Raw genomic sequence first — 25515 nt, 5'->3', positions numbered from 1 at the left:
TGAGGTGAGACGGATCTTTAAAAAAGTGGATATCAGGAAGGCAGCAGGACCGGACGGCATCCCCGGCCGCGTCCTAAAAGTCTGTGCCGACCAACTGGCCCCGGTATTCACTGACATCTTCAACCTGTCCTTGGAACAGGCCGTCATCCCCACCTGTCTGAAGAAGTCCACCATCATCCCTGTACCCAAAAAATCTACGCCCGCTTGCCTCAACGACTACCGCCCTGTAGCCCTCACCTCCATAGCCATGAAGTGCTTTGAGAAGCTAGTGAAGGGCTACATCTGTTCCTCCCTCCCAATCAACCTGGACCCTCTGCAATTTGCATATCGCCCCAACAGGTCCACGGAGGACGCCATAGCCCATGTGCTGCACACAGCAGCATCACATCTGGACAAGAGGAAGGGGAACTATGTGAGAATGCTGTTCATCGACTACAGCTCAGCATTCAATACCATAGTCCCCTCCAAACTCATAGCCAAGCTCAGGGACCTGGGCTTGAACTATGACCTGTGCCAGTGGGTCCTGGACTTCCTGACGGGCAGACCCCAGGTGGTAAGAGCCGGCAACTGCACCTCCTCATCCATCACGCTCAACATAGGGGCCCCCCAGGGCTGTGTTCTGAGCCCCCTCCTCTACTCCCTGTACACACATGACTGCGTAGCACAGCGGAACAACAACACCATCATCAAATTTGCTGATGACACAGTAGTGGTGGGCCTGATCTCTGCCAACGACGAAAGGGCCTACCTGGAAGAGGTAGAGAACCTGTCACAGTGGTGTCAGGAGAACTGCCTCTCCCTGAACGTCAGCAAAACAAAAGAGATGATTGTGGACTTCAGGAGGTCGGGGGTCAAGGACTACAGCCCCCTCAGCATCGACGGGGCACCAGTTGAGAGAGTGAACAGTTTCAAGTACCTCGGAGCCCACATATCCGAGGACTTGACATGGACCACACACATTGACAGTGTTGTGAAGAAGGCACGACAACGCCTCTACTTCCTCAGGCGCCTAAGGAAGTTCCAAGTCAGTCAGAAGATCCTTAGGAACTTCTACTCATGTACAATAGAGAGCATCCTGACCGGCAACATCACCTCCTGGTTTGGGAATAGCACTGCACAAGACCGTAGCAGACTACAAAGAGTGACACGTTCAGCCGAACGCACAATTAGAGGGGGGCTTCCCACCCTCCAGAACATTTACAACAAGCGGTGCAAGGGGAAGGCTAAGAGAATTATTAAGGACTCGAGCCACCCGAACAACTGCCTCTTTGAACTGCTGCCGTCAGGCAAGCGATACCGGAGTCTTATGGCGAGCACAGAAAGACTCAGAAGGAGCTTCTATCCCCAGGCCATCAGGCTGCTAAACGAACAATAATCGCTAAACGAACAATAATCACTATGCAACAACCATCAAATGCACACAGCACACACACCCACACGCACACACACACTCACTCAAACAAACAACACACTGCAGCACCCACTCTCCACACTTTAGATCACACAAACACACTTACACTTTATATTTATTGATAAAGGATTTGCACTACAACTCGTACACCTACTGTGAATTGTACCTAAACTGCACCTCGTCCATTTATGCCTTGCACTATATAGTATTGTATATTAGTACACTGCACAGTATTGTATATTGTATGGTAACTACGTCTACGAACATTGTACATATGTCTAAACTGAACACTGTGACCTCTTTTTTTTCTTCTAATTTTTACTATGTTTTTATTTCATACTTATCTTGTCATGCACAGTCTCTGGAGCGCAACAGTAAGAAGCATTTTGTACAAAAGTATTCTGTACTTCTGTATGACAACTATTAAAGAAACTTGAAACTTGAAACTTGTCTGCCTCCCGGCTATGAACGGACTCGGAGTAATGCCTTGCTGCTATGGGTAATAATAATATGCTGATGTTATTGTCCGTGTAACACTAACTATATAACGTTAATGCCACAAAACGAATGCCTTGTTAATCATAAATAGTAACTTTGATGCAGTAGCTTGTGTGTGTGTGGGGCGGACGGCGGGCGTTGTGCAGGTAGGTCGCGAGTGAACTTTTTTTTTTTTTGCCTTTTGACGCTACACAAATGGATGGTTAGTTATCGGCGACTGCTATCGGCACATTTGAGCTTATCGGCCGATAGGCCGATAGCAGTCAACAAGGCACTTATCGGCCGATACCGATACCCGACCGATATATCGGTGCACCCCTAGTTTTTAGCCCTAGTTGCACTTTTGTTGCAACCCCAGTTATCCCATTTGTTACAAAGGGTCAGATTAAACCGAATATATATATTTATTGCCTGAGATCCCATGTATAATATTTGTATATCGTTTGATATCCCTTGTATATTCTTTGTACATATACACGGAATATTCCTTTACCTGGTACAGGACAGACCATAATATTCGTTCTCCTATTGGAAGCGACCCCCTAGGCGCCAGTGACTTACCCCCTAGAGCTGACTTGAAAGCTACCGACATGACTTGTCTTAACATGCCCGCTTCTGCCCATGAATACGGCTACCGAAAGCAGAGCGGCACTACTTGTCCACCGTACGTATAAATATGACCAGCGAATACAGAACTTCCCTTTCAGTTCCCTTTCAGTTCGAGTTGGAGTTCAGTCTCGTTCAGTTCAGCTACCAAGTAAAGCCTCACCCACTACGCAACGTGTGGTGCAGAGTAGGGCTCGTATTGCCCCAAGATAGAGTCTCGTGTTATCCTACTACGTTTGTTTAACGTATCGTTCGCTATTTAATAGTAAGCCTTCATTACGAGTCAAAGACCACGTGAAGTGGGTAATTGTGTGTCTACATAGAGCACTTATTGCCGCGTGCTAATAAGGATAGTAACGTCAAGTTCAACTGTGAACCACGGACCAACCGGAGGATTTACCCCGGTGATTGCAGAGCCACTTTCCGGCAAGGATTATTATTCTTCATTGCTTTGACCAAGCTGCTGGAGCAGAGAACCGTCTACACCCCCTGCTGTGGGATCTACATATGCCGTGATGACATCACTCGAGCCCGTCTCTGTCGGAGCAGAGACTCCACGGCTTCATCTGCGGCGCGCACCCTAGGATTACAGCTGCTGCTTTCCCCGCTGACACAGGGGTGATATCGCCTCCGTGGACCCTTGACTTTCATAGAGCATTGCCTCCCCCTGCTGGCTTACAACCGGTAGTACACCCCTTCCCAGAGTACAATAGAGAATTCCTAATATTCAGTATTGACTTGCCTACGCACATTCTTTGCCTTACAAGTGCATTCAAATGATAAATGTAATAATACCTTTTGATGTAATAAATATTCTAAACGAGTATTTGTGTGGAAACCGTGTTATTGTGGAGAAGTTCTCATCATATACCTGTGTACGGTATTGGCCAGTAATGTACATAAGACGGTAGTAGTTTAATGATACTAATACTTGATTAATACAGTCAGGGAATTGTACCCCTCAGTTACACCATTAGTTCCCCCAAACTTACTGTCGGTCTGTTATGTTAAGCTAAGAAGTCTGCTAAGAGCCCGGAAAAGGAGCCGCGCCCACAGGAAGCAGAGATGGAGGGTGTGACAGAAATAATCGTTAGATTAGTCGACTAATCGAAAAAATAATCGACAGATTAGTTGACTACCAAAATAATCGTTAGTTGCAGCCCTAGTTGTTACCAAGTTAAATGTGATAATATACCGTGATAAGGATTTCAGGTCAGCCCTAATATAGATGGTCACCTACCTCCATCCCAACCTCTACCTGGCCTATTGACTTTAGTCTAGTTGTAGGGCCCACATCACTCCCATATTGCATTGGCTACCGGTCAGGTTTAGGATTTATTTGAAAGTTGTTTTGATTATTACTGGCAAGGCATTGGGTTTAGGGTTGATTCATTTTTATTTTTTTTAAGTTGTTTTGATTATTACTTGCATTGATTACCATGTTTAGTACTGAGCTGCTGAGCCCTGTAGTCCTGCAAGGTCTCTCTGTCATAGGCCGTTAGTTGATCTTAACCTGTTGTAACGGCCAAAATGGACTTAATGTGCAGTGGATTTTTGTGACCAGGGGGTGGCGCTTCTTTTATTTAAGCGTCAGGTACACCTGTAGGAGGGGGAGTTTTGACCCGGAAAAGGGCAATGGTTTTTGACCGCACGCACGACGCAGGTCTCAGGTCGAAATGTTTGTATCTAATTAGTTATTGTGTTCATTATTATTTATCAGTTTATGAAGACATCCTGTTTGACGGTGAGGGAAAATAAACGCCATTTTCCCAGTAAAGCTGCCTGCACGTATCATTGGGACAAAGGACTGTTTTGGTATGAGACCAGGAGTATAACGGCGCGTCAGCCAGTCTAACTACGGGATCAAAATTGCTCAGTAGCTCCGTATAAGACGGGAGCTCCTTTAATATTAGTCAAAAACCACGCAACAGTTGGACTCTCGTTTTGAGACTGGGGAAGATTCGCTGTGTTTGGGACGTGGGAGAATCGCCACCACCAGAGAAAGACGAGGAGCTGCTGTTGTTGTCGTTTGTGGAGGAAAAGGATTCTAATGTTTACTGCTGCATCGGGGGTTCCGCCTGCAGCCGTTCGTGGACGAGGAAGACACCGGTGCTGACCCGAAGTTTGGCTGAGGAACAGTACTGGACCGCGAGTACTGATCCGTGAGCGACAGCATGGTACCCAACGCAAGGAGGTAGGATTATAGCGCTATATAAATACATGGCCATGTAAAAATTGTGTGCACACATAACTTGGGGTTGAGCATAAATCCATGGTTGCTGGAAGTGGAATAACACTTGACTACGCGGACTTTTTTGTATTGACTTTGTTGCGCGACTGGACGTCACCAGCCATCTCGTTTTAATTCAGACTATCTAATAACATGGAGACGCGCAAACCGGCGTCAAACGTTTCCATGGAGACCCCAGGGCCCTCCGCTGCTAGCGGTGACGTCACTGGGAAACGCATCGTTAAAATGACTGCCAAGGCTGTTGCAGAACATTGTGGCAAATTGGAAGCCAGCAGAAAACGTAAATTTAACATGGCAGCCAAGATAAAAGATGCAATTCTTTGTTTCATGTTAAATAATGAGAGGGAAAAAGTAGAGAATGCTCTAACAGATTTGAGTCAGGTGTGTTATGAGGCGAAATGCATACATGACAATCTGTTGGGTTATACGTTACATGATGAAAAAGAAGAACAAGACACCTGGTTTAAAGCAAAAATGTTGTCAAACAATGAGTGTATTTCAAATGCAAAACTGTGGGTTTCAAATATTGAAGGTATAACGAATGTACATGATGAAAATGATGGTAAAACAACTGAAGGTGATTTGCATTTAATATTTAATTTAATTTTATTTTATTGCTCCAAATGACAGTCTGTCAAACATTGTGAGCAAATATTCAAAAACAAGTAGCAGGTAATCTGCCAGGATTTTAGCTGAAGCTGATAGAGCTGCACTTCTCGCTCGTGCTGAATCTCTAAAAGAAAAACATGCTTTGGAGGAGCAGGAACTACAGTTGAAGAGAAAAAAGGAACAACTGGAGGTGGACACTGAATTGGCTGCAACCACTGCAAGGTTGGCCGTGTTGCACTCCTCTGAAAGTAAACATTCATCTCGTGCACCTTCAAATGCAATGAATTCCTATTTTGAAAAGGAACACCACAAGGTCTTAAATCCTGTTGCAAGAGAATACCAACCTGGGACATTAACACAATGAAGTAAATTGACACAATTGTCAATACCACCAAACAAGCCTGTGGATGTGAGACCAAAGGAACGTGGTCAATGGCATAGCACTGCTACTAACCGCCAATATAACCACAACCACAAGGAACAGGAAAGCAGAATGGGAACAACTGATAATGTTCAAATCAATTCAAACCAACCTGCAAACATGATTACCATCATGGAGAGGCTAAATGAGAACTGCTGCTCTGGTGCAGCAACAGCATTCCAGGTCTCTGCCACCACGAGATATCCCAACCTTTGAAGGTGACCCTCTCCAATATAGGGCATTTATCAAAGCATTTGAACAAGGAGTGGAGGAAAAGGCAACAGAAGCTGATGCTTTGTATTATCTGGAGCAGTTCACAAGAGGACAGCCACAAGAATTGGTGCGTAGCTGCCAGCATATGGCTCCTGAGCGTGGTTACACAGTGGCAAAGGGTCTTCTTAAAGAACACTTTGGAAACCAGTACAAAATAGGAAATGCCTACATGCAAAAGGCCTTGGCATGGCAAACAATCAAATCTGAGGATGTCAAGGCACTTCAAGCCTACTCCTTATTCTTGCGTGGCTGATGCAATGCAATGGAGGAGCTTCAGTACATGCAGGAGTTGGACATGCCTGTCAACATGAGGGCCATAATATCAAAATTGCCATTCAAGATGAGGGAGCAATGGAGGAGTACGGCTCATGGCATAATGGGAAATACACAGGAAAGAGCTCACTTCGATGATATGATCAAGTTTGTGGAGCGACGCGCCAGTATTCTTTCTGACCCTCTGTTTGGTGACATACAGGATCCAAATTCTGGTGTGGTTGGCACAAAATCTCTCACCAGGTTTAAATCATATCCACCCAACGGAGTAAAAGGAAATATTGTCGCCACCACAGTAACAACCATGGACATATCTGAGAGAGCCAAGGAGCTGACATCACCAACACCAAGTACAATGAATGCTAGGAGAGCTGAATGCCTTTTCTGTGCTCGCAGTCACTCATTGGAGGAGTGCAAACAACTTCAGGAAAAGCGGCACAAGGAGAAAATACACTTTCTGAGGGAAAAGGGAGTTTGCTTTGCATGCTTATGTGTTGGTCACATGAGCAGAGATTGCGAAAGGCGCTTGGTATGCAAAGTCTGTGGTCAAACTCACCCCACCCTGCTTCACATTAAAAGGCAACCATCTTCTCCAGAACAGTTAAAGCAACCAACTTCACTGCAAACATGTGGACATACAGGGGCCGGTAAGGACCGGTGTGTGTTATCCATTCTCCCTGTACGTGTGAAAGCAGCAAAAGGAAATGCCATCATACAAACCTACGCCTTCTTAGACCCTGGTAGCTCAGCCACATTCTGCTCTGAACGCCTAATGCAGAGGCTGAATATCACAGGCAGAAGAACCAACTTCCTGTTGAGCACCATGGGGCAAGAGACAGTTGTTCCAGCTTACTCCTTGACTGGGTTGGGGATAGCTGGTTTGGACAGCGATGACTTTTATGTTCTTCCGGAAGTTCTCACACGGAAGAAAATGCCAGTCACGGCTGAGAACATGGTGACACCTGAAGAACTGTCGGAATGGCCATATTTGTCCAACGTACACATCCCACGCCTAAAAGCAAATGTCGACCTGTTGATTGGAACCAACGCTCCCAAGATATTGGAACCTTGGGAGGTCTTCAACAGTCACGGGAATGGCCCGTATGCTATAAGGACGGTGCTGGGATGGGTCGTTAATGGTCCACTGAATGGAAACAGTGGTGTTGTGGAGACAGAGTTTCCCTCTGCTATGGTCAACAGGATCTCAGTGTGCAGACTAGAAGAAATGCTGGCCAATCAGTACAATCACGACTTCAATGAAGTAGCTGTGAAGGAGAAGGAAATGTCCAGAGAAGACTTAAGGTTTCTGGAAATTGTGGAAAGTTCAGCAGTGCTTCAGGAAGGGAGGTACTGTTTGAAATTGCCTTTTAGGAAGAAGGAGGTCTGTCTGCCCAACAATGTGGGAGTCGCTAGGCAAAGGATCCAAGGTTTGAGGAAACGGTTCCTAAATAACAAAAGCTTGCACCAGGAGTATGCAGCATACATGAACAAGCTTATTGGGAAGAACTATGCAGAGAAAGTACTGCAGCAACAACTGCATGGTGAGAAAGGAAAAGTGTGGTACATCCCACACCATGGTGTCTACCATCCGAGGAAAGGAAACCACTGTGTGGTGTTTGACTGTGGAGCCACATTCCAAGGAGCATCCCTGAACAGTGAACTTCTGCAGGGTCCTAACCTTACCAGTTTACTGCTTGGAGTGCTAACTCGCTTCAGAGAGGAACCAGTGGCATTCATGGGTGACATTCAAGCCATGTTCCACCAGGTGAAGGTCGCTGAGGAGGACAGGGATTTTCTGCGCTTCCTCTGGTGGCCAGAGGGAGATGTCACTAGGGACCTTGAGGAGTACAGGATGACTGTGCACCTGTTTGGTGCTGCATCATCCCCTAGTTGCGCAAGCTATGCCCTAAGGAAAACTGCTGATGATAATCAGGCTGAGTTCTCAGCTGAAGTCACCCAATCTGTCAAGCAGAATTTCTATGTGGATGACTGTTTGAAGAGCTCAGCGACTGAAGAAGAAGCTATCCAGATGATAACGGATCTTATTGTTCTGTGTCGCAAAGGGGGCTTCATCTTGGAGAAGTGGATCAGCAACAGTCGTGGTGTTTTACAGTCCATCGTAGCAGAGCAAAGGGCCAAGGATCTAAAGGAGTTGGATCTGGACAGAGACAAACTTCCAATGGAAAGGGCTCTTGGCCTACTATGGTGTGTGGAGACGGACTCTTTCAGGTTCAAGATCGAGTTGAAACAACAGTCTCTCACCAGACGTGGTATGCTGTCCATTGCCAGCTCAGTATACGATCCTCTAGGTTTCCTGGCACCAGTCACTTTGCGTGCAAAAATAATGCAGCAGGAACTCTGCAGAAGAGGATGTGGGTGGGATGATGACTTGCCACGGGACATCATACACCAATGGAAAAGGTGGTTGGAGGAATTGGAGCAGCTGGCTGCATTCCATGCGAATGGGTGCATTAAGCCAGTGGCTTTTGGGAAGGTCAGACATGCCTAACTACACCACTTTGCCGATGCCAGTGAAGGTGGATATGGAACTGTATCGTATGTCCGGATGTTGAGTCAGGAAAACCACATCCAGGTTACCTTTCTGCTTGGCAAAGCCAGAGTAACACCACTGAAAGCTGTGACTATTCCTCGACTGGAGTTGACGGCTGCTGTCCTTGCTGTCAGAGTGGACTCACTGTTGAAGGCAGAGCTGAAGTTCCAGTTGGAGGAGTCGGTATTTTGGACTGACAGCACTTCAGTGTTGAAGTATATTAACAATGAGGACAGGCGTTTCCACACATTTGTAGGGGTCTCGACCATCAGAGAAAGGTCTGAACCCTCACAGTGGAGACATGTCTGTTCCAAAGACAATCCAGCTGACGATGCGTCAAGAGGAATGAGGGTCTTGGACTTCCTGAATGGCAGCAGGTGGCTTGAAAGTCCTGCATTTCTTTGGAAGCCAGAAGAGGATTGGCCCAAAACTGTGTTGGACGTCTCAGTGGATTCAAATGACCAGGAGGTCAAAAAGGAGGCAACCGTAAACGCCATCAGTGTGGGTGACATGGCCAGTCCTACTTACCAGCTAATTTCCTACTTCTCAGACTGGAAGAGGCTGAAGACTGCAGTTGCCTGGTTCCTCAGGTTGAGGGTCATGTTGTTGGAACAGAGCCGTCTGAGAAAGCAGGCTGCAAGTCAAAAGCTCACAGCAACATCTATGAGCGGCACTTTGACGCTGGAGGATCTGCAGAGAGCAGAGGTTGCCATCGTTGGCTACTGTCAGCGACTGAGATTCAGTGAAGAGATTGCTGCTTTAACATCTGGGAAGGCAGCAGTGAGTCGACAGAGTCCCATATATAAGCTGGATCCAGTGTTTGAAGATGGACTCTTGAGAGTTGGAGGAAGACTGAGCAGAGGATCAATGCCAGAGGAAGCTAAACATCCGCTCATTCTCTCCAAGGACCAGCATGTTTCAATGCTCATTCTCAAGCATGTACACCAGAATCTGGGACATGGTGGAAGGACTCACACACTGTCCAAAGTGAGGAAGAGATTTTGGATCACCAACGCCCATGCAGCTGTTAGGAAGATCATCGCTGAATGCAGCTTTTGCAAACGCTACAATGGCAGAGCAGTGGAGCAAAAGATGGCAGATCTTCCATCAGACAGAATCCTTCCTGACCTACCACCTTTTACCAACACAGGGGTAGATTACTTTGGACCAGTCGAAGTGAAGAAGGGAAGATCAACCTGTAAGAGGTACGGAGTCATATTTACCTGTATGGCAAGCAGGGCCATCCATCTGGAGGTTGTGGTGTCATTGGACACAGACGCATGCATCAATGCTCTGAGGCGTTTTATCAGCAGGAGAGGACAAGTGGCGCACTTACGGTCCGATAATGGTACCAATTTCGTTGGGTCAGAACGAGAACTGAAGGAGGCTCTGGCCGTTTTGAATCAAGACAAGATTCATGGAGTTCTGGCACAAGTTGGAATCCGTTGGAGCTTTAATCCACCGGCAGGTTCACATCACGGTGGCGTCTGGGAACGGATGATCCGCCTGGTGAGAAGGGTTCTCAGTTCTGTCCTACGTCAGCAGAGGTTGTATGATGATGGGCTTCATACAGTGTTCTGTGAAGTGGAGGCCATTTTGAATGACCGTCCAATAACCAAGCTCTCGGATGATCCCTACGACCTGGAGCCACTTACACCGAACCATCTTCTTCTCTTGAAGGGTAAACCAGCTTTGCCACCTGGAGTGTTCGATCCACATGACCAGTATGTAAGAAGACGATGGCGGCAAGTCCAGTATCTTTCAGATCTTTTTTGGAAAAGATGGGTACGGGAGTACTTGCCCTTGCTTCAAGAGAGGCAAAAGTGGAACCAGAGGAAAAGGAGTTTGGCAGCTGGTGATATTGTGGTCATCATGGACTCTTCAGCTCCTCGTGGGTCCTGGCCACTTGGCAGAGTTCTGGAGGTATTTCCAGACAAACAAAGTTCTGTGAAATTGCAGACTAAAAGTAGCACCATTGTAAGGCCGGTGACGAAACTGTGTTTGGTTCATGAAATGTAGATCTATGCACTTAATCCATGTCATGTTTTGGCTCTTATTTGTTTTGTTTATTTATTTGTTTTGAATTGTTATGTCTGCCTGCCTTAACAATTAGGGGCCGGTGTGTAACGGCCAAAATGGACTTAATGTGCAGTGGATTTATGTGACCAGGGGGTGGCGCTTCTTTTATTTAAGCGTCAGGTACACCTGTAGGAGGAGGAGTTTTGACCCGGAAAAGGGCAATGGTTTTTGACCGCACGCACGACGCAGGTCTCAGGTCGAAATGTTTGTATCTAATTAGTTATTGTGTTCATTATTATTTATCAGTTCATGAAGACATCCTGTTTGACGGTGAGGGAAAATAAACGCCATTTTCCGAGTAAAGCTGCCTGCACGTATCATTGGGACAAAGGACTGTTTTGGTATGAGACCAGGAGTATAACGGCGCGTCAGCCAGTCTAACTACGGGATCAAAATTGCTCAGTAGCTCCGTATAAGACGGGAGCTCCTTTAATACCTGTTATAGGCTGTTAGTTGTTCTTAACCTGTTATAGGCTGTTAGGTTATCTTAACCTGTCATAGGCTGTTAGTTGTTCTTAACCTGTATAGGCTGTTAGGTGTTCTTAACATGTTATAGGCTGTTTTGTGAAGTCTATTTGTTGTTGTGCAATTGCTCTTTCATTTATTTTTATCTTAGAATTTGTGAAACGCTTTGTTGCTAAATTGCATTAAAAGGTGTTCCATAAATTAAGATGCACTTCACTTACTGTGTTGTAGGAAACCATCTGAAGGAGAGGGCCCCAGGGAGAGGGGCTGGCTGACCCGATCAGAGAGCCTTTAAAGAGAGGCGCAATGCCTCAGGCAGCAGACATGATCAACCTGGGCTTCCTGACTGACTCGGAGCGGGAGCTGATCCTGGAAGTACTGCGTAGAGATGAGGAGCTGAGGCAGGCCGAGGAACAGCGCATACGGTCAGTAGAGTTCACCTCATTAATCCCCACCCCCCCCACCCCACTTGGGCAGCGTTTCCTAAACTATAGACCAAGACCCATAATGGCTTGTAGGCCTGTTTCTGGTGGGTCCCCACATGACAAGAATATGAGAAGGTTTTTAATGGGCCTGAGTCTCAGGACAATACCAAATTACTCAAGGTGGGTCTCGGGCTAAAGACGTTTAAGAGCCTTTGCCTTACCCTGCCACTTTCCCGTCTTATCACTTTCATTAACACAGGCTAGACTGGTGACGGCGTAGCTCGTCAAAGGACAGCGACTGACTATTTTTTTTATCTACTTTTTCTCCCATCCCAATTTTCGTATTATCCAATTCTACCCTCCCCTGTCTCGAACGTTGTTAGACCATGCCTCCCACTGGTCGGCTGCAATGTGGACCAAGCCTTGCATCACGTGTCCCCTCCGGTACACGAGGAGGCAGGTGTCGCATATTTTCACCTGTACAGCGCGATCTCTCAATGGCGAGGAGTAACGCGTGGGAGGCTCACGCTGCCCCCGTTGCTTCCTGATTCTGCTGTACAGGCGCACCAACCGACCTGTAGGAGTCGCTGTCCACAACGTCCGATCCCCACCCACCGGCTTTCCCACCCCCTAATACTGCCAATTGTATTAGTATGAACGACCAGCCAAGCCGGAAGCAACGCCGAGAGCTGGGCTCGAACCCAGCATCTCCTGCGTTAGTGATGAGCGCCTTGCCCACTGCGCCACTTAGCCGCCCAGCGACTGACTCTTGAACCCTTGACTTATTCAGCCGCTTCTTGAACCCTCGGAATCATTGGCCCTTTGAACCCTCTTGACATTTGAACCCTTGACTCATTCAATGAATTGAACCTCTGAAGCCTTTTCTTGTTTTTAGGAAGCTGAAGACGGAGCTGGTGGACATCAGGCGGAAGGGGGCCAAGCGCAGCAGCGGAAGGTACAGTCAACGCAGCTGCGGCCGCTGCCTGGAGCCTCTGAGTCTGCTGGCTGTCGGCTCCAGCCAGTGTAGGGCTTGTAAACACCAGGTGTGCCCTACCTGCCGAACAGTTCGCCCCATTGGATCCTGGCTGTGCAGTGTGTGTGACAAAGAGGCGTAAGAGACTCATTTTTGTGTGCATTGCCACTCCCTTAAATTGGCACGATCACTGCCACAACAAAAATGTATCTATTAAAAACTATCTCTATTGAGCCTTGTATGTATGTATGTAAATACAAAGCTCTGTAACAAACCGCTGCGTATTCTGAGGGTAAGTCAATAACACGTCCTAATAAATTATTGCAAGTTCGCATTGTGTTTTCGAAGGGATCAACGGAAAGGCTGGTGGGGTGAAAACACAAGCCGCTGCTGAAATACAGTATAAAATGACCCTTTTCTCTCCCAAATCTCCTTTCAAATCCTCCAGCCAAGCTGTTAATTTCCTGTAATGGCGTCTTCTTCTGTGGTCTTCTGGGCAAGTCATTAATGCACCATTGCCGGAAATTACTTGACTTAACCCTCAGTTCGTTATTGAGCTTGGTACTGTACATGCATACAAAGCTCAATAGAGCTATATAAAACCTTACTAAGTAGTATAAGAGTTGTTGAGCTGACATGGTGCCAACAGTGTTTTTTTTGTACCACACTTTGGGGAAAACCATCCCTCATTCCGTCTGTCTCTGTCGCCACATCTTCACATCTTTTAAGTTTGATTTATCTTAAAAGGACATAACGATGACGTAGAGTATCGTTTTGTTTTGGTTCCCAGAGACCTAAAGAAAAGCACGGGGGACTGGTTCTATGATCTGAGGGTCAACCGTTTCTCTGCCAGCACTGGACGTGACCTAGTGCGAGCCTCCATCAGGAAGCGGCCGCCGTGTAAGTGCAGGAAGAGGATGTGGGCAACGCGCTGTTCCACGCGGAATGTAAACTGAGCTCCGCTGCGGCAGAACGGAACGTCGGCGTCATTGGAATGTTTTTCTCAAATCAATGAAAAAAATATATATAATTAAATAAGACACACAGTGTCACAGATGCAAAGCATTTGAGCATAGATTAAACTGTTTATTTTACAGTGTCATGTCTGTGAGCCGCCACTAGGGACAGAGTGGCTGCATGAATGAGTTAATAAGTTAAAAGAACATGCCAACATTTTGGGAAATTAGCTTATAGTCTTCTCCAGAGAGAGACAAGATGATGGATACCAGTTTCCTCTCTGTGTGTTCAGTAGAAAGCTATCGGGCTGCATGTTAGCCTAGCTTAGCACAATGAATGGAAGCAGACATGGCCGGTTACGGTTAGCCTTTGGGAGAGGTGTTAGTTGGACAATGCCTCGGCTAACCGGTCATGTCTGTTTCCATTCATTGTGCTAAGCTAGGCTAACATGCAGCCAGATGGCTTTTTTTTTTTTTTTTTTTTTTTTTTTTTTTTTTTGCGTTTATCGCTTTCCTGGTCAAGCATGACCGACAGTTGCAGGGTGAAACAGGAGAGAGAGCAGGGGGAGACATTCGGCAAATGACGGCGGGTCCGGGAATCGAACTCGGAGTCAACCAGATCCGTGACGCAGAACGGAGTCCCGCGCGAGCGCGGTAACATGGTGTGCTACTGGAGCACCCCCCAGATGGCTTTCTACTGAACGCACAGAGAGGAAACTGGTATCTATCTAAATAGTAGCTCTACATTCTGATAGCCATCACTGATATAGAGTGTTTGGTCAGTAACCTGGGTCTCCCAGTCCCTCCGCTCTGCAGTAAACACAAAATATGTGTTCTGGTATCCCGTTCTTCCAATCGGGAGAGAGAACTCTACATTGCAAAAATGGTCTGACAAAAATTAGAAATAAAAACATATATGCTTGAAACAAGTTATATAATCTACCAGCAAATAATATAGGGTTCTCTCTCCTGATTGGATAAAGTGAGAACGGGATACCATAAAATGTATCCCGTTCTCACTTTACTAATGCAGAGTGGAGGGACTGGAAGACCCATGTTACCCCAGAGTAAGTTGGTATATATATATATATGTTTACATTTTTGCTCTGCGTTCCAGTGAGGAAGCGGGAGTCCGTGGGAGAAGCGCTGCTGAAGAGTGCTGAGATGAAGCCAAGCGACCCCGCCCCTGTGGCCCGGCCCAGAGCCAAAGACCGGGTGGCCAACAGGAAGGGGTGAGGCGTCGTCTGTCGTCCTATCTCACTGATGACTATGGGTGTAAAAACAATCGTCAGTGCATCGATATGAATGTCGATGCACTGCATGATTGATCTGAAAAATGTATCATTGATTTCAATCGAAGATATATTTGCACGTCATCTATTAAACGCACATAATTGTGTACGGTTTCATTTCCATATGCAGTCTTTTCTGATTTGAATCCGCCCAATCGCAGTTGGATACCAGTCACTTTCTTTTACTTTTATTTATTTATCTATATCTTTTATTTGATATGTACCGTATGTGGGGACGGGTAGGTATGGATATTAGATGTATACTATGGATGGATGGATGGGTATACTAGTCCAGGATCAGTAACATCTATACTGGTACTCACTCTTTTATTTATGTATGCACTTATGTTTTTGTTTTTGTATGGGTGATGGGTAAAAGAAAAATGCTAAAATGTTTTTATGATTCACTGAATCTTTGCCTAAGAAATCGGAATTGTTGTTGGATTTGAACCGTTACATGGTTATCATGGCTGGAGAGATGGTTACTGAACCCGGGTTCAGAGATGATGCCTGGGGGGATGGTTACTGAACTCGGGTTCAGAGATGGTGGCTGGAGGGATGGTTACTGAACTTGGGTTCAGAGATGGTTTCAAGGCGTGCTTTTTCTTTTCTGCAGCCCACCAAGCGAGACTTCAGGATCTGCTGGGTCAAGAGAGTCGGTGGAAATGAAGACGCATGTTGAATCAAGAGGCCAGCCGGCGCGCAGCGACACGGAGTCTACAAGAGTCCAGCCAGCGCGCAGCGACACAGAGTCTACAAGAGGCCAGCCGGCGCGCAGCGACACAGAGTATACAAAAGGCCAGCCGGCGCGCAGCGACACGGAGTCTACAGAAAAAGCCAGTCTGTGTAGCACTCGGACCGAGACGGAGTCCGATCGCGGAACTCCAGACTCCGGCAGGTAAATCCGTGTATTCATAATAAAATACCATAGAGGTTGTTTACATTCAGACAATGTATCGTGTTCGCAAGACATGCATATGGTTCATCTGAAGGCTACAATTGGTATTGTACTCCAGGAAAGAGAAGACCAAGGTTCAGTCCAGTCCGACAGGATCCAGTGTATCCATTCCAGCCGTCGCCTCCAAAGCAGACGGTATCAGCGTTCACAGCCCTGTCTCCAGTACAAACACTGTAAGCTGCTTTCTTCAGACACGGTCATTGACAAAGGGATTCCGCAGCTATAATTCTTGCCTGGAGTTATTACCTACTGTTGTGATTATTTACATTCTCTCTCATCCTAGGCCCCAGAGGTCAATCGGCCCAGTGCAGGCCCACAGTCAAACTGCCTGGAAGTTGATGGAATTTTCAAGAAGAGTGTGAGACGTGGTCCAAAGCCTCCAGGTGAGCCTCACCTTATTTTGTCTGTGCAGTGCGATTGTATCTAGATTAGATTAGATTCAAATGTATTGTCATCATATAGCACAAGTACAGTACAATGAAAATAAGTTTGGCATCCAACCAGAGTGCAAATGTGCACTTGTCCTAATATACTAACCTACACTGTAGCATGCATCACTTTGATGAACATTGTTACTCAGCTGATAGAGTTGTGCCCTTCCTGATGACTTGTCGTACAGAACTTGTAAGTCGCTTTGGATAAAAGCGTCAGCTAAATGACTAAATGTAACAGTAAAGTGCAATAGTAATATACAATGTACAGGTGATTAAACTGGGTATAAAATATATAAATTAGTACTACAGAGTGTAGTGCTAATCGGATGTATGTACAGAGTTGGTAATATTAATATGTACAGTGATGCAGGTATAAAGACAATATGGTAGTAAGTCATACTCTCCAGCAGCGTAAAAGTAGGTAAGGGATATGTATAGATATAGTATCTACAGATATGTAAAAGGATTATGTTCAGGTATGTACAGACCGATGTGGATAGATATATGGTATATACAGCATTATTGTACATGCTATCATACAGAGTTATATGGGTTATCTGGGGTAGGTATATAGGAGGATTATATGCAGGTATATTCAGACAGATATGGACATATATGTATATATATATATATATGTGTATTTTAACAGAATTTACATCAGCCCTGGACCTCCGTGAGGAAGAAGGCGCTGTCTCGCAGGCCTCCATGGGCAACAGGAGCAAGTCTGTGCCTGGCCTTGATGCGCAAGTAAGCATCTTACCCATTTCATCCTACCTATGGAATCATTCCAGCCGTGTGTAGAAATAACAATGCTGATATTATGATTCTTATTGATATAATTATATCAATATGTATTATATATTATAATAATAATAATTATGATTGAAAAAAAAAAACATCCTCACTGATCGAAATAATTTGTCATTACAGGTACATGAGGAGGAGGACGAGGATATTGATAATTTAGTTAACATCCACAAAAAGACAGTGGACTCGAGTTCCTCTAGTCTGCGGCGCAGCTCCAAGGTAAAGTTACTGCATTAACTACCCTGCTTATTGCTTTACAGACGCCACAAGAGTTTATGTTGGATATCTTTAAGGCACATCTACCACTTCAGGACATCCTGCTTCATGTCAGGAGGTCTGCTCAGTGTGCGAAGCCTAGTTATTTGGTTTCTACCACCAGTGGGGGGAGGGGATTGTCTTTAAGGGAGTGCAATTCGGACAACAGCTTGACTTCATGTGTATAGAAAACATGGTGAATAAACTTAAACTAGCTCTCACAATATGATTTATTTGTCCGCTCTTCTTTACCCTCAATTATTCACTATTCTTCAAGCTCATTTTGCACATTTTGTTACTTATTTCCTTAGAGCAGCTGTAAGCAAACATCTAATATTTGAATTACATCCAAACTAAGCCGGCCGTCTTTTAGCCCTCGTGTCGTGTCTGTCCAAATATTGTGTGCACGTCAAAAGTTGGCTATAGTGGACAGAGTTTGGTTAGTGGACAAAACAACCTGTTAAGCCGTAAGGTCCCCCAATTGGGGGACCCTGCTTTTCTTTATCATAAATTGATCAATAGAGACCGTATTAGATCCCCAATTATCATATCATGGGGTATCATTGGAAAGCCACACTCATTGGCTACAACCCTGTCCAAAGATTTTCGAGATCGCCAAATGATTGACAGAGCTAGAGCCCCGGGAGTCGGGGGTGGTAATGTGTACTTTTGCGTACTTTGGCGCACGCCTCACATATCGGCATGTAACTCGAGAACCGCTGAATGGATTTTGTCACCTGAAAGGGCAATTGACAGGCAACAAATAGGGCTATAATTCTATCTATATATTGTATTAAAGGAAATGCACAACCAAGCCGCTAGCGGTTGGAAAAGTGGCATCGCGAATCGTCTTCATGAGGGCCCACATGTGGGCCCTTGGATTTTAAGAGGTTTAATGTTTTTTTTGCCAAGAGTAAAGACCATAACCCTATCGAAACGGTAGTCAAAGTGTATATTTTCATTTTTACCGATGTTTCATACGATTTACCGAAAATAAGAATTTATCGAAAAAATTCTAATTATATCTCTTATCGTAAAACAGCAAGGAAATGACTAAATCCAGATTTAACCCTGCCATTGGAAAGAGGAGCTTTTTCCCTATCCATAGATGTATGGATACTTCTTCAACCATTATCTAAAAAAAATAAAAAAATATCTAACCCTAACTAACCTTACTGTCATGCACTTATCCTAATAAACTAACCTACACTGTAACACGCAACACTTTGATGAACATTGTTACTCAGCTGATAGAGTTGTGCCCTTCCTGATGACTTGTCGTACAGAACTTGTAAGTCGCTTTGGATAAAAGCGTCAGCTAAATGACTAAATGTAAATGTATGATTTGGCCATAATAAGGTCAAGTTCAAGGTCAAATATGAATTTCTAATTAAAATCGATTATCATTTATTACTGTATCTACAAATCCTTCTGTTTAATCATCTTCCCTGTATTAATTTGCTTAGATTTTTTTACACTTGATCTCAAGAAGGTGCTGAATGAGCTCAGTGAGCGAGCTCGGTTTGCTCACAATTGTAACATGGTGTTATTCACCGGCACAGATGCAAAAATAAATCATAATTTATATTCTCCCTTATTCTTTTTACAATTTACTCAAGCCTAGTAACAGACACAATATTTCTGACACTGGAAATACATACCCCCAGGTCCCTAGATGTTCCTAGATACCAAGAACATGCAAATTGGCCTTGTAGAAGTTGAGCAATCTTCCATTTACTTAGGCATGTACCTTTTAGGCGATATTTCTGAAAATATTAGTTGATTTCATCGACAAATCTGTAAAAATATCGTTCCCTACATGCAATTGTGCAGAAGAGCCTTTTTTATGCTTACCAGACATGTGCTTAGCATTGTTCATGAAATAAACCATTCAGCGTAAAAAAGAATAATAAAGAAGCAAAACCGATTAATCTACTAAGAGGCCAGGTGAATATTGTGTTGTAATGTAAGTGTCTGTCTGTCTCTGCGTGTCCAGAGCACGCTGGGCAGCATGATGAGTATCTACAGTGAGGCCGGCGACTATGACACCGTAGAGGTCAGCGGGGACGTGGTCTTCAGTCTCCGCTATGATGAACACACCCAGAGCCTCGACGTCTTCATCAAGCAGTGCCACGGCCTGGCCCACGGGGATGCCTCCCGCCACCGCTCCAACCCGTGAGTAGTGGCTACGTGAACTAGGGCTGGTGTTAGGGAGGCACCGATACCAATAGTACACAGGCTTTGAGTACCGGCCCATACCGAGTTACTGATCCGATCAATTATTTTAATGAACAGTATTGACTTCGGCTGTCATTTTGGGGTCATTGGACAAAAGATATTCATATATAATAAATGTCTTTCCATTGGAGAGAGTTAATGTGTCAAAAGTGCAGCAAGTCAATTTGCTTTGATTTCTGGCATGTTCGACATTTTAGCATCGGGGAAATTCTCTGATACCCATATCGCTCCTATCGTATGACATGTCATGATATTCAGAACGACTTCTTTTGATATCCCTATATTTCAGGATATCTTGCTTAGAGTGTAAAGTAACATTGGATAATCCATTTGACATTCATCATATTGGACTGTATGGTAATAGAATAGCAAGTGTTTCACAGTATCAAACTGAATATTTGCACAAATAATTTTTGAATTAATTTAAACACCCAAATAGTTTTTTCATGATTTAAAGATTAAAAAAAAAAATAAAAAAAAAATCCATGATACAATAAATACTGATAGAATGCACAGCACCAACTTGAACTTTACTGACCAGCAGAAATAGAGCTGTGCATCACTTTGCAAGCCCATGCACACACAACACAGGTTTTCCACAGACTCCCAGAGGCACCAGCAGCTTGAAGTGAATAAACAAGAAGGCAATCCCGGGAACACCACTTGGCAGAAAACATCTGATTGGTTATTGATGCAGAGAGCCGTTGTCCGATGAGGCCAATCAGAAATGTTTTGGCCTGCAAAGTGGTGTTCCCGGGGGTTGCATCAGACCACCATCACATTCCTTGTCAAAAAGTACACTATGTGCAAAACCAACTGCCGATCAGCGGCTGAGAAATCTTTTATTTGTTTCAATAATCTTTGGAGCATTTTTATTTTGTTTTACCTGCTGGGCAGGTAAACCCAGTCTAATGCTAATGTCTCCGAAGTTGCCTACTGCAGCTTTAAATTGAAATTGCCACTTGAAGCATATAGCGCACAACCTCAGCGCTGAACCTTCTTATCCTTCTGGACCTTATCCAACCCTCTTCAGTGTTGGTCTTACAACATGAGATATGATGGACACTGATGTTACCACAGTATTGACATCATTTCCATGTCATATATTCAAACTTTCAGCCTTACACACTGAAAGTATCCAAGTAGCAGTGTTGGACGCATGACTCTCAGGATCGCACTGTTCCATAATACCCTTCTTTTGTATTGACGCAACTTCCATCCATTCCAGACTACTTCCCAGAGGCGATTACTAGAGTCTGACAGGAAATTGAAAGTCTGCAGACATCTAGACATGTTGTTATTGTTATTGCACTTTTCTGTTACTTTGCACTCTGGTTAGATGCCAACTTATTTCCGTTGTACTGTACTTGTTCTGTACGATGACGATACATTTTTATTCAATCTTTAATTTGATTTCGTTAAAAAATAAAGGCACTCTGGGGGAATTGATAGTTGAACGGTATCCTGCAACAGATAGAAAACGGTTGTTTGACACGTTGCTCTTCTTGTTTCTTTAGGTATGTCAAATGTTACCTTCTTCCAGACAAGGCTCGCCAGAGCAAAAAGAAAACCAGCACCAAGAGAAACACAGTCAACCCCGTCTACAACGAGAAGTTAAAGGTGCACTATGCAGTTTGGGGGAGGAGGATTTGTTCACATTTCTAGAGTCTGCAAATAGTTTACATAACATATTTTTGTACTATACATGAATTATTACAATTAATCTATCTTATTTAATCACAAAACAAAATCATTTGAGGTACTGTGAGCCATACATAAGGTGTGTGTGTGTGTGTGTGTGTGTGTGTGTGTGTGTGTGTGTGTGTGTGTGTGTGTGTGTGTGTGTGTGTGTGTGTGTGTGTGTGTGTGTGTGTGTGTGTGTGTGTGTGTGTGTGTGTGTGTGTGTGTGTGTGTGTGTGTGTGTGTGTGTGTGTGTGTGTGTGTGTGTGTGTGTGTGTGTGTGTGTGTGTGTGTGTGTGTGTGCAAAATTGTGCAACAGTAACTGTTCATGTAGCTTTCTAGCTTCATTGTTCCAGGGACAAAATTTCCCCTGAGAACAGTTAGTTTATTCATACAGTTACCTCTTAGAATATGTTCATGTATCTGACTCTCCCAAAAGTACATAGCACAACTTTATAGGTGATGGTTTATCAGTGGCCACTATAGAACTAGATGGAAACGTTGATGTGGACTTAATGACACATCTGTGATTACCAGTCCAGCTCTGTGATCACTAGTACAGTTCAACACCTAATGACGCCCAGACCTTTAATATTGACATTGAAAATAAGAATAGCTGTTGACATTATAGATTTATTATTGTATTATTATTATTATTAATAATAATACTTATTATTATTATTATTATTATTGATTTTGTCAGTCATTGTTTTTTCTTTTTTAATCATCTGGAAGTGTTGACCAAACAAAGCTACAGAATTGGAAACTAGTTGACTACTATAACATAACTTTTCCTTTTGCACTCTATCGCAAGCAATTTAGATTATAGTATGAGCCATTTATATTACAAATTAGAGGGAATAATCAAATTTCAAATAAAGCTACTGCTCATTTGAGTTCTTAACGAGTGCTTTGATTAGTTTAGAATGCTTCTGCAACCCGCGCATCTAAATGAAGAGCTCCTCTTAGCTCCTTTTTAGATAATTTTAACACTGTGCAATAGGGCTCATTTACCTTAATGTATTGATCTATTTGACTGCTGCTACCTTTTTTTTATATTTTAAACTTTTTAACTTAAGTACTGATTTTATTGTTTGTCCACCACATTGTTTTACTCATTTGACTCTCTTATTGTGTGTCCATTTATGTCTCTATTTTAACGTTTGTCAACTGTAATTTCAAGTTCAAGTTTGTTTATTAAATATCACAATAAAATACGCATACTTTACGGTGAAATGCTTGGTTCTGTATGAGCCCCTGAGAGTGTGCACAGTAAAAAAAAAAAAAAAAAAAGTAAGTAAAGTAACTATATATATATTTTTTTTTAAGTAAGTAAAGAGGAATATACATATAGTACAACCTAGGTACAGTCTAAGTACACTGAGTAAAAAAAATGTAAACAGTTAAACAGGTAAAGTGCAATTGCAAATGAGGTATGAATGTAGTGCAAATCTCTTTAATAATAGATAAATATAATGTAGTGTCTAAAGTGAGTGTAAGGTGAGTGTTTGTTTAAAAGTGAGTGTGTGGACATGTGTGTGCAATGAGTGTAGATGATGGGTTGTTACATGGAGTCATTGAGCATCCTGATGGCCTGGGGATAGAAGCTCCTTCTGAGTCTCTCTGTACTGGCCATGAGACTCCGGTAGCACTTGCCTGACCGCAGCAGTTGTTGACTGATGAGAGCTACAGTATTGGATACCTGCATTTCCCCAAGGGGATCAATAAAGTATCTATCTATCAATCTATCGTACGCTTGTCTCAGGATATACTGTAGTCGACATGTTTCAACAAATGTACATACATGCCTGTTTGAATTTATGTGTACCATTATTACTGTCAAAATGTAATGATTGTGAAATATTTGTTTAATGAGGCTATGGGCTGTATGTGTATGTCACTGAATTTCCCCAAGGGGATTAATGAAGTGTATCCTTATCTATCTATACGCACGCTCCCCCTCACATAACTCCTCTTTTCTTCATCCAGTACTCCATCAGTCGTTCCCAGCTGCTGACCCGCTCCCTGTTGCTATCCGTCTGGCACCACGGCCGCATCAGCCGCAACGCTTTCCTGGGAGAAGTAGAGGTTTCTCTGGACTGCCGAGACCTGGACTCCCCCGAGGAAATGGAGCTGGCACTCATGGGGAAGGTACGTCAGGGAAAGATGTATGCTTGTATTTATCTTTGTTTGATCTAGCTGTGACCACGTCTCCCTCTACACAGGCAGCCTCCTCTGTGCAGGCCTCCGCCTTTGCACAATACAAGGGGGAGTTGGTCATCTCCTTGAAGTATATCGCGGCCAAAATGCCTCCGGCGGACGGAACCAAAGGTAGGTCAGTTTGTCAAGAAGTGGGGAATAGACACGCCCTGTCGGCTCTACCTGTGTGTTCTACTTCCCCTGAGGTGTCTCTGTCTGATTGTCAGGATGTGATTGTCTCTCCCTCCAGGCAAGAAGGTAAAGATTGAAGAAGGGGGAGAGCTGCATGTCTTGATCAAAGAGGCGAGGAGTCTCACTGCGATGAAAGCCGGGGGCACGTCAGACTCCTTTGTGAAAGGGTTAGTGACACTTTAAAAGAAGAAATGGATGCATGCTTAACTATGATATGAGATAGTTTGCGTACTAAACTATGATATGAACATTTACTGGCAGATTACCACATTTTGAGCTAATGCTCTTTTGACATAGGGTATACGAGTAGAGACACACCTGCTGTTTACCCAGGCTTTAGATTTTAAACTGAGCTTTTTAGTCTGGATAGTCTGGATCTCACACCTACCTTGTTTTATGTTGTGTATTTTATTTAAATTTTTTAAATCATATTTTGTCATATTTGTATTGCTGTTGTTTTACTGTGTTTTATTATAGTGCCATTTATATGTACAGCACTGTGGTGCAACTACAGTACAATAAATGTGCTTTAGAAATAAAACATCAAGATTCAAGAGGTTTATTTATCACATGCATACCAGGGCATACAGTGAAAAACGTACTTACTTACTAATTCACCTACAAGACCTGGTGATATGGGTATCTGCATTCTCACTATGTCCAAAGAAAAGCATTAGCTCGAAACGGTAATCTGCCAATATATTTTTGGGAGCGTAGTCGTTTGATTGTTGCTTGTTTGCAAGCTCTTTAAACGTTTTTTTTTATTATTATTTTTTATATATATATTTTGTTCAGCAAGTATTATGTTTGTTGGATGTGCTTGCTTTTGTACACTTTTTTATTGACACTTTAAAGGGTAAGAACCCTAGCCCTATTTCCTACTTAACAATGATGTTGTCGATCGGTAGAGTCAGCGCAGTCCATGCAGTTATTTTTACTGGATACCTGAAGCTCTGGCTACACAGCTGCAAAACTAATGCATAGTCAATGGGGCTACTCCCTGTACAAGCCATTTAGTAAATGCTGAAACCTACTTTGGGTGCACTGTGGACTGTGGAGTAGGTTTCAGCATTTATAGAGTGTGGCTCTATTGACATAACATTAGTTTTGTGGCTAATAACTAGCCCCAGCTGTGGGTGTCCAGTCCACTGTATGAAGAACAGCATGGATTGTGCTGAGGAAGGATTCTACCAATCGGCAACATTTTATTTGTTTCACACACATAAAAACAAAACACATGAAGGAAATATAAAATGATGTGTGAGGGTGTGGTAGAAATCTGTAAAGGCCACACGCAAAATACATACAAAAGATCAAATACAAACATTAGAAATCCTCAATACATGCAAATACAATTGCACATATAAGAATAAGTGTAGAATTATAGTTAAAAAGAAATGCAGAGAAGCAAGAGTATTGCCTTATTTACTGTATGAAGAGTTTCTAAGAGTGATCGTTATTGATCTTGAATCAGGTTTTTGACAGCAGGGCATTTCTAAGATAACTCCACAATATTTGATTGAAAACTGACCACGGTATGTTTTATACAAAGTAAGATGAAGATTCTTAGCTTTGTCTAGTTGGGTAATTATGAAATTGTGAATTATTAACAAAACATCTAAATCTGTGAGGTAAATCTGCATTCTTATGTCACTTTAACCCTTTCACT

The 25515-nt window shown here is 43.7% G+C and overlaps 1 protein-coding gene across 1 annotated transcript in view; it reads left to right on the top strand.

Annotated features, from left to right (window-relative positions):
• The window catches only part of sytl4 (synaptotagmin-like 4), a 35469-nt gene that overhangs the window by 8889 nt on the left and 1065 nt on the right, over window positions 1-25515 (top strand). Inside the window, exons 2-15 of the mRNA XM_084332465.1 lie at window positions 11669-11862; window positions 12758-12817; window positions 13626-13735; window positions 14909-15023; window positions 15700-15981; window positions 16100-16214; window positions 16325-16424; window positions 17125-17222; window positions 17406-17501; window positions 19534-19712; window positions 21293-21395; window positions 23445-23606; window positions 23681-23786; window positions 23905-24013. Of these exons, the coding sequence (XP_084188591.1) occupies window positions 11744-11862; window positions 12758-12817; window positions 13626-13735; window positions 14909-15023; window positions 15700-15981; window positions 16100-16214; window positions 16325-16424; window positions 17125-17222; window positions 17406-17501; window positions 19534-19712; window positions 21293-21395; window positions 23445-23606; window positions 23681-23786; window positions 23905-24013 (1754 nt within the window). The 5' untranslated portion in view covers window positions 11669-11743. The remainder of the gene's footprint in view (window positions 1-11668; window positions 11863-12757; window positions 12818-13625; window positions 13736-14908; window positions 15024-15699; window positions 15982-16099; window positions 16215-16324; window positions 16425-17124; window positions 17223-17405; window positions 17502-19533; window positions 19713-21292; window positions 21396-23444; window positions 23607-23680; window positions 23787-23904; window positions 24014-25515) is intronic.

The sequence above is a fragment of the Notolepis coatsorum genome (assembly GCF_963971535.1).
Source record: "Notolepis coatsorum genome assembly, chromosome: 16".
NCBI lineage: Eukaryota > Metazoa > Chordata > Actinopteri > Aulopiformes > Paralepididae > Notolepis > Notolepis coatsorum.
Note: the sequence above shows the minus strand (reverse complement) of the source record. Positions and strands in the feature narration are given on the sequence as shown.